The sequence below is a fragment of the Rhea pennata genome, chromosome 1 (genome assembly GCF_028389875.1).
Source record: "Rhea pennata isolate bPtePen1 chromosome 1, bPtePen1.pri, whole genome shotgun sequence".
In the NCBI taxonomy this organism is placed as follows: domain Eukaryota; kingdom Metazoa; phylum Chordata; class Aves; order Rheiformes; family Rheidae; genus Rhea; species Rhea pennata.
This window is the reverse complement of record NC_084663.1, coordinates 184,936,797-184,951,900: the sequence shown is the minus strand read 5'-3', so window position 1 is coordinate 184,951,900 and position 15,104 is coordinate 184,936,797. Positions and strand designations below refer to the sequence as shown.

Below are 15,104 nucleotides of genomic sequence, written 5' to 3'. Positions count from 1 at the left end.
ACTCCCAAGTTTGCTCTTAGTAACAGCCAACTAGTTAAAACATGGCCTTATGTTACAACTGTGGTTTATTCCCGTTAATAAAACTGCAGCAAAGAGACTACTTAGTCACACAAGATCATTTTTTCAGTAAAGAAAGTACAAATTTCCTTTTATTATAACCATAAAGAGGGATTACTTTAACAATTAGTTGTACGTTCAGCAGTCAGGTAATATATCTGTGCCAAATAAAGTCAATTCTCTTACTGCTAAAAAAAAAAAAGAAAAAGAAAAAGAGAGAGAGAGAACATTTTTCTTAACAAAGCATTGTGTCCTTACAGGACGTTTATTGTCTATTACAGTTATCTTGACAGAGAAGCCTCAGGATACAGAATAAAGCTTTACTCTTGGACCAAAATAGGAGGCAACATTTTTATTTAAAAAAATTAAAAACAGCAAGTTTCTAATCAGATAATATAAAGCATCTTAAATTAATCTTTTGAAAGTATTTACATTATTTGTAAACGTAAATATCTGAAACTGTACATGTTTAAACAAGAGTTCATTTAGCAAACAGGCTGTATAAATTGACTGCTCTTCTAATCTTTCAACCAGTTGTCTTAGAGCTGTCTGGCTACTCTAGAGGTGAAAAGATTCCACACACAAGAGAGACTACTGTAATGGTTTACCCTTCACATCTTTTCTGTACAATGTATTAAATCAGTCATAACTCTGTACAGTGATCATGCAATCCTTCTGTAAAACTTTATAAAAACCTCAAATATACATATATTACAAGGCATTGGACATTATTTTACAGCCTATATTTCTACAGAAGTGTAAAGAAAGGGTAAGTTTTCTTCCTCATTAGTTCCTTTAGTTAATTTTAAGGAGTTATGGAAGGTCCTGTAAGTACCATTCATGTATCTCAGCACCATTGCTGCAACACTTCTCGTGGTAGCTTTAAATTCTAACATTTTAGTCTCCAGCCATCTCATTTAAAACAGCAAAATTGTCATATCAAAACACCACTGATGTGCATGGAAATTTCAACATAATTCTAAGTACAGAACAAGTTTTATAAATAAGTTAAAAAATCTGCCATGTAAGCCACTGTATTTTTCTTTTGCAGTGCTGCACAAGTCACTTACACACTGAGATACCCTAGAGCTGCTTTTAATGTTTCATTCTATTAATGGAAAAGCATTTAGCATTCAGCTTTCTAAAGCAGTATACCAACTAATGCATACTGAACACAGTGCATTGTTCACCAGTTACTGAGTATTTCTCTTATCCCCTTACTTACCATGGTGATTTGATGGTGCTTTCACATTCATTTCTGACATCCCACCACCTGTATTAATCTTTATTCCAACACACAAGTTCCAGTCCCAGCCCTGCTCCACCGTGATGACAGCAGCCCATTTTAAACAATGCAACACGCTATTTGATCTTGGGTAAGGCAAAGAAAACAACTCTAATCTGAAATTCTAGCGTACCTGAGAACCTCAATGCTAAGCCTTGCCTTTACTGTAAAGTATCCGAAAACACAGTTCCCTTGGAAACAACAGAAATTATATTGCACAGCTTTCCATTACAAATCTCATGCATCTGAGATTCTTGACATGAAATAGGTTAGAGCATGAACCTAAAGGTCAGGGCTCACGAGCTCCCAATAATGCAAGTATAAAAAGAACTAACATAACAGGTGTTTCAAGAAGTTCAAGGAAAAGAAAGTCTTCCCAACTAACAATCTCCAAATTATGTTCAAGCACATGGTGGATTACCACAATTCTCAGAGGGGTTAAAAAAATGGAGCATGGCTACTAAAAATCAAGTTGACATATCCAATGTGTTTACCTCCAAGCCTTGCAAATACCTACTCCCTTCTCTATTTGATTTCCTGCACTTTATTTACAGTGTGTCTTTGAAAAGTGCTGTTTATCACATGTTTATCAACTTATTAAAGGAAAACAAGAAAGGATTTTTTCTTAAACAAACAAAAAAACAGAATTCCAACTTTGAAGATTTCTGCGACTAGAAAAGGCAGTAATTAAGCTTGCACAAGAATGACCAGCAAAAGGGGTTTTGTATTGTTATTCCCCCTCCTCTTCTCAAGCCAATAAATATAGCAAGACCTTCAAGGTATCTATAGAACTGATCTCCCCCTGCCCCAAATTAGAGTTAAGCAGCCTGGAGAGTTTTAATGCAGACTGGGCTGCACAGCAGGATCCTTTGTTTACTCCAAACAAACATCTTCACATTCCCTTCACTGCTTGGCAGCCAGCTGAAATTTACTTCAATCAGCCTCACTGTTGGGCTACTTGGACATCGACAAAAGTAAGTTCACCTGAAAGACAAAGTCAAAGCCTACATTAGACAAAATAGCTAAGTTCAAGATTTGAGGTGTGGACCTTTAAAAAGGAATCTTAAGAAGCGCGTAAGGATTTATAGAACCTCAGAGAACCATTACAACACAACTGGCCAAAATTTGCCATCATCTTCTTACTCACAGGCTTCCTAACATGCAATTGTTGACCATACTGACTAGTTCTTTCAGCAGTCACAAACTTTTTTGTTAAAGTTTATAAAGGACTATATGCATTCTCAAGGGATTCAAGAAAAAGAAATGCACTGGCAAAAAATGACAGTAACCATTTTTGTCGCTATTTGAAGCACATTGATGATCCTTTACAATACTTGTTTTCTTACAAATTACAATATGGTTTTCTATGCCCTTCAGTTTGTAGGAAAAGTGACCCTAAGGATCAACAAATATTACAGTATTTACAGTAAGCCAACTCCTCTATGATAATCCCACCTCCTTCCAGTGCATCACTCCTATTCTATGCTGCACCGAGAGTTATCACATTTCTCTATTGCTGTAGTCACTGCAGACAAATTCCTCTTAACAATAAATTTGTTTGTTTAAATATTGGCAAATTGGGATAATCACAATTCTATCTGCATTCTCTGGACCACTAAGGTCAAACCTACTTGGTTTCTGCCAGAGCATACTAATACAGACAATTCTTAACCCCAGTCATCTCTGAGACTAAAGACCTTATTACACAGTTAAATTTCCATAAATATTTGTACATTTTCCTAATACAATTTACTTCAAATGGACCCTTATAATTCATTCTCACTGCTTCCTAAATGTAATTCCTTTGTATGCACAGAGGTGTTTTGTTTTTGTTTTTTTAAAGCATATTACTACCCCTGATTCCTTCCCAAAAAGATAAGGCCCAAAGATGGATGAAGTCTTCCAGGTGACTCTTTGCCAACACACTGTATAGCCCAATCCCCCACAACATCAATTACCACTTTCAATTTAAAAATTGTCTTAATATATTCATTAAAAAGAGAAAAAGAAAAGAAAGAAAAACAACCAAGGACTTTTTACTGAGAGTTCAGATTAACCGTGGATGATCAAAGACACAGGGACAAAAAAGGAAAAGGATTCTGAACATCAAAAATATTAAAGAGAACAGTTAATGACTTTTGGCTTTCTGAAAAAAAAAAAAAGTCATGTGAAAGAGTGAGTGATAAAACAAGGAGCTTCAATATGTACCTGTTCCATTGAAGGACAAGCTATAATCTGGAGATCTTCATTACTAAATTCTTCCTTTAGCAAAGCATGAAGCTTCTGGAACATTTGCTGAATGTTATTCTTTTAAGGGGGGAAAATAAAAAGAATCAGCATTGAAATAACAGAAAATTCATCTCAAACATGAGCTAGAGTAAGCATGATGTACACAGAATAGCTACTGAAGTGCCCAAATCAGGAGATGTGGCAGAGCTTTAAGGGGTTTTCCTCTAAAACAAGCCCCAGAACAGCAGCAAAGAACCCCAGCTGGTTGTAGAAAAGAAAAGGAAAAAAAATAAAAATAAAAAACCCTTTCATCCAAGGTGTGCTGAACTAAAACCCTAAGCCCTACAGACTTAATAGTTAAAGAACTCAAACTTGATTCTTCTTGTAGTTCATAATGTGTCCTCTGTATAGTCTGCATCACCCCCTCTGCCACAGTGCTTCTGCCCATGCATAGTTGACCAAGCTTAGAACAAGTGGGAGACATGCAGAACGAACAGTAACATGTCCTACACAGGCGAGCAGGACAGTTTTTTTTTTTTTTTTTAAAAAAAAAAAGTCTAAAAACATACCACTGGAGGTTTTTTTTTTTCTCATATACCTTTTCAACAGGCCCTTCACATCAGTGAACCACGCTGACTGTAATGTTCTATTTACTGCTGTGTGTGTTATTCTAGCCTAGAATAACTCTATGTATACACATACGTGCACATACAAGTAAACTGAATGACCCTACAAAGCATGTTTAAAGTCTTCAATTAAATTAAGGTCCAACAGCTACAAAAAACATGCTGATGTGTATCTAGTAATACTCACCCTAACTGGCTTAAACAAAATGAATTCCGTATCTTTATTGGACAAGTATAATGACATGCTTCGTAACGTTGACGGCAGCTTTGTTTTTATTGTCTTGTAAGTGGAAGAGACCAGATCATTGACCTTTGCTGAAAGTAAAAGTAAACATGATTAACAGACTAAAATGCTCTTCTGCTAGTTGAAATACACATCTCAAAAGATCCTCTCACTTTACTGGGGCTGACCATAACCACAGTGCAGACTGGAAGAGTGGGTCACTGCGCTATACAGCATCATCTCATCACATGACCACAACATGCCAGACAAGGCTCTTTTCTCAGGATCTGCTCAAGACACGACACCTTTTCCCCTGCAGTAAACCCATCCAACCCATTTCTGCCAGCTCCCCATATCCTCTAGAGGTTCCTGAAGTTGCTTCCAACAGCGAAGGTCTACTTAGGCTTTCTTCTAGAAAAATTCCTTGCTTGGAAAAGCAAGGGGGGAATAAATAGTTCTAGTAAAGAGAACAGCATATCACAATTTCTCCTTACTGTCCATATGCTACATCTGTAAGAAGAAAGGCTGCATAGTCATCTGGATTATGAATCAATCAGACAGAAATCCTGTCTCGGACAAGACTGTTTCTTTACTGCTACATATTTTAATGGTTTTACAAGATCTTGGCTCAAGGGGCAGAGGAAACATATATTTCACAGCTTTAAATTCCCAAAGTTAACATTATGTTTTCTTCCTAAAGTTCTACAGTATCTAAATTTTATTCTACCTACTCCTACTTCCCAGACAAATGACCCAAGAAACAGCACACGCTCTACGTACATCTGCCTCTACACACACAATTATCTCCACACAAATGTTAAAAATGCTCCTGAATAAGCAGGAAATAAGTAAGAGTTCAAGTTATCCCTTGAGATTGTCTGAACTGTGGAGCAGCACAAATTACAAATGAATATGGTTGGCTTTGCATTTTAAGAACATGATGCAACAGAAGGTTCCAATATACGAACTGAAAAAATAAGATTTCTCAGTGCCATGCTGAAGCACAACTTTGTAATATCAACAGTGAAACAATCCAGGAATATCTTATCTGATGTTCCTATGAAAAATTTGCATTTGAGTTCTTCAGAAGAGAGAAACAAAGATGTATTCTGTTTTCAGATAGCTACAGAAAAACTGAAGAGGAAATAGTTACCAAATGTATGGACAGTAAGAACTTCAATATTGACTCACTTTTTCCTTTAACAGCAGAAGTTTTATCTCAATTTAATCAAATAATTTCTTAAGCACATTCTGTATTCAGTTGTGGAAATACTGTTTTCATGCAAGAACAGTCACAGCCCGAGAAATGCTGAAGTCATTCATCTTCTGCACCAATTAAGTACACAGTCTGAAGTATGCCAGGATTCAATTTAGAGGAATCTTAAGACATTTAAACTAGAATACAGGTCAAAATGTAAGCCAAGATTTTCAAGAAAAGGGTGGAGAGTTCTTGGGTACCCAAAATTTTCCAATTCACATTCTCAAAATCCCTATTAAAATGCCCAACTTTTCAGATTATTATTATTTTTTTTTAGTAAGTCATGCACTGAAGCATGCATAGAGATAAATGACATTCGGAAATACTCTAGCTTCATATAATGCAATTTATATTGCTCTACTAAATGAGTGAAAGAGGTCTTTTTTTCCCCCACTCGAGAAATTTTCAGTAGTCTCAAAAAGAGTAAACGAGTGTGGCTTTATTAACACATACACGCATCTTGGGGGTAACATGAAGACCACAAAACAAAATACATACCTGGTTGTGCCCAGGGTTGCTGGGAGAGGCTGTACTTGGGACCTCCTTGTGTGGCCATTGTTTTTAAAGCAGCCACCTAAAACAATCACAATCAACAAAATGGTATTTATTTCTTGTGGCTGAAATCACAGCATGACCTACTAACAATCGCACAAGGCTCTCAGACACCACCTACAGTTTACCTTACTGAATATTCCCCACTCTCTTTTTTATGCCTTGGCTGAATAATAAAGAGGGAAAGAAGCTTGACAGAAATGCAGTTCAAAAACACTACCATGATCACTTCTTCAAAGTAAATTCAAAATAGGATCAAATTTACAAAGATTCGTAGGCACACGGAGAAACCTCAACAGAGATTTATACTTAAAAAGGTTAGGCAAACTCCCCAAGTTTCCAATAAATAAAATCAAGATCATCCGGACAACTCCAGCAATCTCATCAGTTACCCATCTATATTTTAGGCATCTTAATGGCCCCTCACCCCAGTACTACAGGCATCACTAAATTTAATACTGCAACCTTCTGAATTCTCAAAAGTCAGCAGCTCGCATGTTTCTGGTATCCGTGCAATACTATGGCCCCAACTGCTGAGATGTCATGCTATAAAACCACTTATACTCAGTACACAACAATCCACAACATACTTTTCATTTTCCAGGATAGATTCTGCTGTACTATTTTCTCCAGATGTCTAGGAATCCTAAGTTTTAGACCAAGTTCTAGGAAGAACTGTATTGTAACACAGTATCTTTTTGTTCCTGATTCCTACAATATTTGATCTTTCCACCCAAGTCTTGTCAGGAACTTTTGTTACAAAACAGACTTAGAAGGAAAGTCCTGCTCAAATAGCATCTCACTGGTCTGAAGTCTCCTGAAAATTGACAACCTTTAATAAATCTAATAGCCACTCTAAGATCTCCCTTAAAAGCTATATGACCTGAAACTGTTCTTGGAGGCTTATAAATTCAGCAAGAATTGTATGGCAGGCCTTTTGCAAACAGAAAGGCTTCTGTTAAATTTCACAGACCTGTTTGAACTCAATGAAACAGGAAAAGCTTCTTGATGAAAGATCATAAAGAACCACTTTTAAAAACAAACCATAGTTCATAGTTCCTCTGAGCCTTTAGTCTTAAAAATGCCTGGACAATTCTTGCTGAAACTTAAAAGAAAACACAATCTTATAATGGGAAACGTGATCATCTTCAGCTAACCAGGTAGTACTAGCAGACTCCGTTATATCCAATTTAAAAACTAATTCCTTGACCTACCAGTTTTTCAGTTAGATTAATAAACATACAACATCTTTGTACCTTTGTCATGAACTCCTCCAGCTGCTCTATAAACTGTTTGGTCTGCTGCTGAATAAACTGCTCACAAGCTGATTTCAGATGACGATCTACATCTTTTTTAGAGTCGATATAATGTTCTCTGATTTCTGGAGTACCCTTGAACAGAAGACAACAATTCTCTCCTTTTTATTTGCCAGAGATCACCACCCACTTAAACGACTAGGTTTTTCTTACACAATTAAAGACTCTGTATTACCTCCAGTAAGAACTGTATCAAGGCGTTGTTGCTATTTAGCCTAAAAAATCTTGAAACTGTCTTTGGGTTCAGGATTTTAAATGCCGCATCTGTGAAACAAAGTCACTCACATTGTAAGTAGATGGGATTCAGCTACAGGAATCTAAAACATTAATCGCTCATTTACTCATTAAAATGGCATAGCATGATTACCTCTAAAGACATCAGGGATCCCACTACTGCTAGGTATAATGCAAATGCATGCAGAAGTGCACGTGCACAGAAATGCATGAGCACACACACAGTCTGATCTACTACTTTTCAGCTGTAGATCATTCTAGGTACTGTAAACCCAGTTCCAGTGGCTGCACAGTCTAAACAGATAAATGCATTACCTAAAGCAACAAATGACTGCTATTAATTATAATGCTACCAGCAGGAAATACTGGAAGCCCTTTTCCACTTGTAACTCTATCTTCAAGTGAAAAAGACTTTGCAGAAGTAGCAAACTAAGCAGTTAAAGACAGACAGGCAGGATTTGGTCCATGCTGCCTTGGAATACCTATGCCTACGGTTGCACAAAATAACTTAGAACTGGCATTGTCTTCTTGTACACTGTCCTTGTGTAGTTAGGACTAAACAACAAAGCATTGTTTATAGTCTCTGCAGAGGTCTGAAGAAGGAAAAGCAGTTATGTCTGCAGCTAGCCCAAGAAAACAAAATTATTCCTATAGTGTTAGAAGGATGTCGTCAACGTGAGGGGAAAAATATCAATACAGTTTCAGTAGTGCCTGTGGCTCCAATGAATCTCAAACTGTTCTTTTATTTTAGAAGTAGTTCTCTGTCCCTGTTGCTGTGTAAAACAATGGGTGGGAAAACAGATGTATGACTTAAAGGAGTGCACATAGGCTTGGCACTAAACTAAGAGTCTACACTCCTATGCAGTTACAGGAGACAGCAGAGGAAGATTCATTTCCTTTCTTGAATTATTTCCCAGAAACTTCACTGATTCCAAAAAGGGCCTAAGTTCTTAATTAGATGCCTAAGAGCTAATCAGCATGAAAACCTCTCCCCAGTGTGTCTTCCAGTTATAACCACCTCAGCATTTTATACTTAAAAAAAAAAAAAAAAAAAAAAAAAAAAAAAAAAAAAAAAAAAAAAAAAAAAAAAAAAAAAAAAAAAAAAGCATGGAAGCTTGACTTTTACATTAAGGAATGTCCTTTTATCTAAGAAACCCGAGTTATACCTATGTGCAGAAAGCATGGCTAGAAGACAGTAAAACTCCTAGCAGCCATGTTATTTTGCTTCCACAAGAACACAAAGTCTTTAAATCCCTACTTGCTTATGCTATACTACATTAAGAATTAAGCACAGCTTACATCTTTTCTACCCCCATATGTAGCATGAAGTGTTTACCATTACTTACCACCATCAGCTGCAAAGCACTGGCTGGCACAAAAATTTATTCAATTAAATAGAGAACAAACTTTTATGTCAGCCAGGACAAGACACCAAAAGGATGTATTTACCCTATAACCTCCAGTCAACTAGAATCTACTCAACAGGTAGGAGTTTTCATTGATGTTCAAATGCAACAGGCGAAATGGTTAGTGTAAGGATTTCTCACTTCCAAGTTAAAACAGCAGCGTATTAGTAGGAAAGAAAAGTTACTTCTCTTCTGGAATGGAAGTAAAACCTGACCTACTTCTGATTACTTTTCTCTTTAAATTATGAATTTGAAAATTCTATGATCGACCCTTCACTTTTCCATTGAGAATTTTTTTCCATGCATTTCGCAAAGCAAGCATAGTACAGTTTTAAAAGCCAGAGCCACTGTTCTGCATTTTCCCTTCCTACAAGAGGCATGCTTACTTCATATAACTACTTATTATGTTTGCTACAAAAGAAGCCATTTCTTAAAACCAAACCTCACAGAAAATCTTAACTTATTCTAGGCAAGTCAACTATTAATTTTTAAATTAACCAGCTAAACAGCAGTAACAAGAGTTATTCTTTTAAAAGGTCAGCAAAGAGGAGAGATCTCTGTGAAACAGAAATGTAAAGATCACTTAGCTGTTCTTAAAAAGACTGCAAACACAAGTTAGGTCAGCAGCAAAAAGCACAGTCAAATGCATTTCACACAAAAAAGTAAACAACTTGTTAGACACATCTTGAATTGCCCTTAACAGAGGATTGGGGTTTTCTTTTTCTTTTGGCTTCAGAAAAGATAAGAACAAAGCAAGAGATTAGAATAAGCACACAGGTCATTGCAGGTGAACATGAAATGACCCCAGAACTACTGCTAGCACACCAAGGGAGGACAATTCCATCCCATTCTGTAGCCAGCAACTGTTCAGTACCTCTAGTTTTCTTAAGGTCCAGGGAAATTTCCTTAATGGTGAATTCAGTGTGGAAAGGAGCAATTTGTTCACGAAGAATCAAAAGATGTTTTATTAAGAAAAGCTGTCCATCAACCTGGGTCTACAGCACAAGAAAAAGAACACGCATCACATGTTTAAAAAAAGAAAAAAAAGTATTAAATGAACAGCAGTTTCAACACCTCCACTTTTATCAGTTACTTACTGTAATAAAATTAATTCTAACAGTCTTACAATTTTTTCCCATTATTCTGTAGCACCCTTGACTACACTCTGGGACCAAAAAGCCCCACTTCTGTACTATTCCTAATAGATTGTTCTACTGAAGCAGACTTTATTCATGCTCCTTAGAGGAATTAGATTATACAGCTGCATTACTAAGTCCTCATTATGTACAGGTTTGAGAGATTATTTGAGATACAACCTAATTCTTCACAACTTAGTTACTTTATATATTTCATGTAACTCATAACTTACAATTGAAAAAGATCAGGGCTGGATGATTAGAAAAAAACAGGAGATGATCAAGGTTATTGCAGAAACATTAACTGTGTTATCATGCAAAGGTCTTACGAGGCATTTTTCTCATATCATTAAGTGTAAAGCTTAGTTAATTTCTCAGCAGTATAGCAAAGACACAAAGAATAAAATAAGGCTAAGTTTTCACCACTGTGACAATTGGTTTTGCACTGCTTGTTATTTTAGCTGTGTGGTTTATACTGCATGCAGCTTAATCTTTAAAGTTCATGGCTCACTGAGGTAAATGGAGGAGGATTCAAGAATACTTATTTGCTTTGTAAGTTGGAAGAGAACTTTTCTTGACAGAGTATCGTTAAAATAGTGAAGAAAGTTTTACATTTACAGTTTTATTAAATAAGAGTGTTAGTAAAAATAAGTGTTGGAAGGGTTTTGAGTGCTCTTTTTTAATTCTTATATGCATGATTTCACCTGATAATATAAAATTAACATGCATCAAGAGCAAAGGGATAAAGATTCCAGTCCTGGGTCAGCCTGTCCAGAGCTCACTGCAGGATCAGTTTCAGTTTCTACAGTCAAGACTAACTTGAATGCTTAATGTTAGAAAGGATAATTAACTGTAGAGCTCTGTATTATGTACGAACTGGTTAACTGCTCAAGTTCAAAGGAAATGTTTGGATTTTTTTTAAAGACATTTAATAAATTGTATTTTTTAGAAGGACACTGTCAGAAGAGCAACACTTCAAAACAATTCTTCACTTCTAATAGCAGCTATAACTTTTTTCTATTAAGTATTTACAGTTTATACAATATCACCATGCTTAGCCTACCATGTTTAGCCTACTTTTCTGTGGTTTTTTTTTTTTTTTTTTTGGTTTGGTTTGGGTTTTTTTTTGTATCAATTTCACTTCCTCGCTGTTAGGAATTAGCAAAACAGTACAGCATTTTTATTAAGGAAACTGCAACAGGAAAAAAGGGTTTCATCCAATTAAAGTTGCATGCAAGGCATAAATATCTTCATGAAACTGCTTCAAACTTTGAGGAACAGATCAGAGGAAACCTTTTGATTATAGGCAGATCTGATCAATGAATACTTATCAAATCCCTCCAAATAAGTTAATACTTAGAAAAATATTTGAAAACAAAAAAGGGGGTAGCAAGCAATGACAACAAAGAAATATAAAGAACAGAGTTATTTCAGAATTTTTCTTTAGGTGTCACTTGACTGAACTCTTGTTCATTACAGCAGCTGGTAACATGACATGCCGTTCTGCTTTTCAGAAGGACTTGCATATGAACTTTTATCTTTGTTTTATAATATCTTACCATAACTAAAGCTAACAATTCCTTCAGATCTCTGGACAGAGCAACATGTAACAGAGAGTTCAACAGAATTCCAAAAAAATACTGAATTGCTTTTGGTATACATGATGGGGGGGAGGGGAAATCAAATTCAAAGCACTGATTCCGACCTTATTTTTGCTGATAGAATCTGCAGCTCCCAAAAGCGAGTGAATGCAGGCAGATAAAGCCTCTTGCGACAATCCCTGAAACACTGCCCTCTGCAGGGATGAAAACAGACAAAAAAAGTGTTTACAAAGCTTAAGTAGAATTCAGAATTGTGGCTTGTGATGTATATGCTTACAGTAACACAAAACTACGGATTAATCTGCTAAGAACATATTGTAAAACAGGACACAGCCTTCAAATACAAAAGCTGGCTACTGCACCTGATTAGATTGGACACAGGTACACATTCAGGCAAGCCCTACCCAGCTGCCAGCCGGTGCACCCAGCTAGCGGCACGGTCAGTGACACCCAATGCATCCACAGCTACCTGCACAAGTTACGCTCACTGCATAACCTCAGATACTTCACGTGTCAGAGGAGCAACGAGCGTAGTTTAAACTTGCAATAAACATGAGATCATTCGAGTGAGCTTAACCCCAAGCAAAGTCACATTATCTCATGTTTGTCACAGGTTAGTAAACAAACATGACAGCCGCCGTCGCCCAGGTGACCCAGAGTAACTCATTAAGCTGCAGCAATTAGATCATACGGCTGAGCTGCACAGTCAGAAGAGCTGGCTGCCTTCTCCCAGCAGCTGCAGGGAGCACCCCTGACGGTCCCAAGAGCTGTCAGCACTTCACTCATTCCCTCTCCTCTCTAGAGGAAGCAGGTAAGTCATACCAATTCCACTAGAATACCTCAGGGCAAAGCAAGAAAGAAAAAAACCAAAACCAGATTGTTTAGGCACACCACAAACGAGTTATGCAAACAACTCAAAAATAACATCTCCAAAGGTCCAGTCAGAAATATCATGGCAAATATTCACTTACCTTAACAAGGCTCATATATTACATAATAAGGTACTAATATACTCTAGTTTATTTTTAAGCAAGTACCACTGTGGCAGCAGTTCAGGCGATACCTCTCAACAATATTTTGAAATGCACTAACATGTATTTAATAAGACAGAAAATAGAAAAGCAAAAAAAAATTGCAGCAAGTTCGTCAGAGGCTTACTAGCCTTTTATGTTGGTAGGTGACAAATAAGAACAGACTTTAAAGGGAAAGTATTGAAATACTTCATCAGAAGCAAATACTGCATACTTGTTTTTGTCAGGTGTGCGGATTCCTACTGCCTTAAAGACTGGATAATATAAACAGTTGCTTAGCATCTGTGTATCGGTTTTGTAAATTTTTAAAGTTGTAATGATGTGCCACAAAAAACTGAAGATATTTTGAAAATGCAGAAATACAGTTGTCATTTTTAATGCCAGAAACATCACCTTGTATGATGTCCTGCAAAGCATATATAGCAAGAAACACATTCCCCCAGAGGTTTCAGCAACAAGTTCACCCTCTGCAACTGACTTAGAAATTTCTGCTTTCTCCTGTCTCATTCTTTCCTCAACTCTGCTGTAATAAGCATCTTAAGCATCAGAAACTGAAATATCTCTGTAATAGCAAATGTTACAGCTATACAAACCAGTGCCTTTTTTCTAATTCTACAAATATAAAATTGTAAATGAATGAATATTGAGCTAAATATTATTATAAAGGAAATAATGAGCTACATTTTTAAGTTTACTTAGTTTACATAAATATACTAACAAAAAGACTAACAAGAAATAGCAGGAACCAGTAATTATCCATTTCTAATTTAGATTAAAACATTCGGAAATGGTGTTACACATTTCATGACTTCTCTTGAAACACTAGATAAAGAAATATTTGCATACATCTATGCATCTGTAGAGTTTGGAGAGACACACTAAAGTCCTTCTGACAGTAGGATACCACATTCCATGCAGATCTGCTGGTGAAATCGTCGTCTGCTGCCTGGGATTAAGAGATTCTGCTGAACCTATTTAAAAGTAAAATACACACATGAAAACCTTATCCAGCTATCCTTTCAACTAAAGGAGACTGCAATACGGACTGCAGTTTATATTGATTCTGATAGTAATATAACATTTTATTGCACCACAATTGCATAGTTCTTTTCCTTCTCAGCAGGTCAGAAATAGATTCTGTGAAATACATGAATTTGCTTTCAGGCACGGTCCGGCTCACCCTCTTCTAACGAATTAGTTTTACAGGCATGTCTCCAGTGACTCCCTCACTTAGCTCAGCAGCCGAAAGCGGTCAATTACTGACAGAAGGTATATAGGAGAAAGGGGAGTTCCCTTCCTGGGAGATGCTCAGAAAAAAAGGAAAAGACCTATTCCACCAATTTAACTTCTTCATGCTTTTCTTTCTGCTGTGGATGACCTTATAACAACTGCAGAATTGCAGGGTTTAGACATCATGTCATTAAAGGCAAGAAAGATTCTGTCATGGGGTTTTCAGTTAGCATTAAAAAGCCCACCTCCTGGACAACCTTTATAGTATCTCTCTATGCTCAAAATGAATTTTCCCAGAATACAGCAGACGTAAGTCTCATTTTCCCCTTAGATATTGGGAAATGGCTGAGACAATAGCATGATAACCTTAATTTCTATTTGCAACTGTTCAAAAAAGTTAAAGTTTCACTTGTTGATAGAATAAGCCCTTGTGAGTTGTTTATGGGATCAGTGTGGGAATTGTCCAAAAATAATCCAGCAGTATCTTCCCTCCTTTTGCAATAAAAAAAAATTATTGCCACAGTAATTAGAAGGTCTGTCAGACCTTGGATGTTCTGAAGATACTTACTAGTCACTTCAGCAAGCACTGAAAAGGGAGAGGCACGCTTCTGAGGGGTGACTAAGCCCAACAGTCTCAGACATCTTAGAATTGGATGAGGGATACCACATAGGTTCCCCTCTTCTCCTTGAAATCTGATGGGGTCTACGTGACTTGTTACTTGCCTCAGGCTGGACATGCAGTATATGAACCTGGATCTTCACAAGGATTGTAACTACAAACAGCCAGCAAGAACAGTGCACGCCTTGCAAGCAAGAACTTGGCAACTGCCAGGTAATCAAAAGGAATATGAGAAACAACTGAAAGAGCTAAGAAAGATGCTGCTGGAAAACAACACTATTCTGAAAAATGACAAAATAGA

The 15,104-nt window shown here is 36.7% G+C and overlaps 1 protein-coding gene across 2 annotated transcripts in view; it reads right to left on the bottom strand.

Annotated features, from left to right (window-relative positions):
* Nucleotides 1-15,104, bottom strand: part of COG3 (component of oligomeric golgi complex 3) — a 37,351-nt gene that overhangs the window by 3,558 nt on the left and 18,689 nt on the right. Inside the window, exons 15-23 of one of the 2 annotated variants that reach the window (XM_062566992.1) lie at nt 13,801-13,925; nt 12,028-12,117; nt 10,061-10,181; nt 7,722-7,810; nt 7,487-7,621; nt 6,177-6,252; nt 4,385-4,512; nt 3,551-3,649; nt 132-2,326 (exon numbers count right to left, since the gene is read on the bottom strand). In XM_062566992.1, coding sequence (XP_062422976.1) covers nt 2,297-2,326; nt 3,551-3,649; nt 4,385-4,512; nt 6,177-6,252; nt 7,487-7,621; nt 7,722-7,810; nt 10,061-10,181; nt 12,028-12,117; nt 13,801-13,925 — 893 coding nt within the window. In that variant the 3' untranslated portion in view covers nt 132-2,296. Of the gene's footprint in view, nt 1-131; nt 2,327-3,550; nt 3,650-4,384; nt 4,513-6,176; nt 6,253-7,486; nt 7,622-7,721; nt 7,811-10,060; nt 10,182-12,027; nt 12,118-13,800; nt 13,926-15,104 lie in introns of those variants that run through there. The other variant, XR_009957302.1, reaches the window with a different exon arrangement.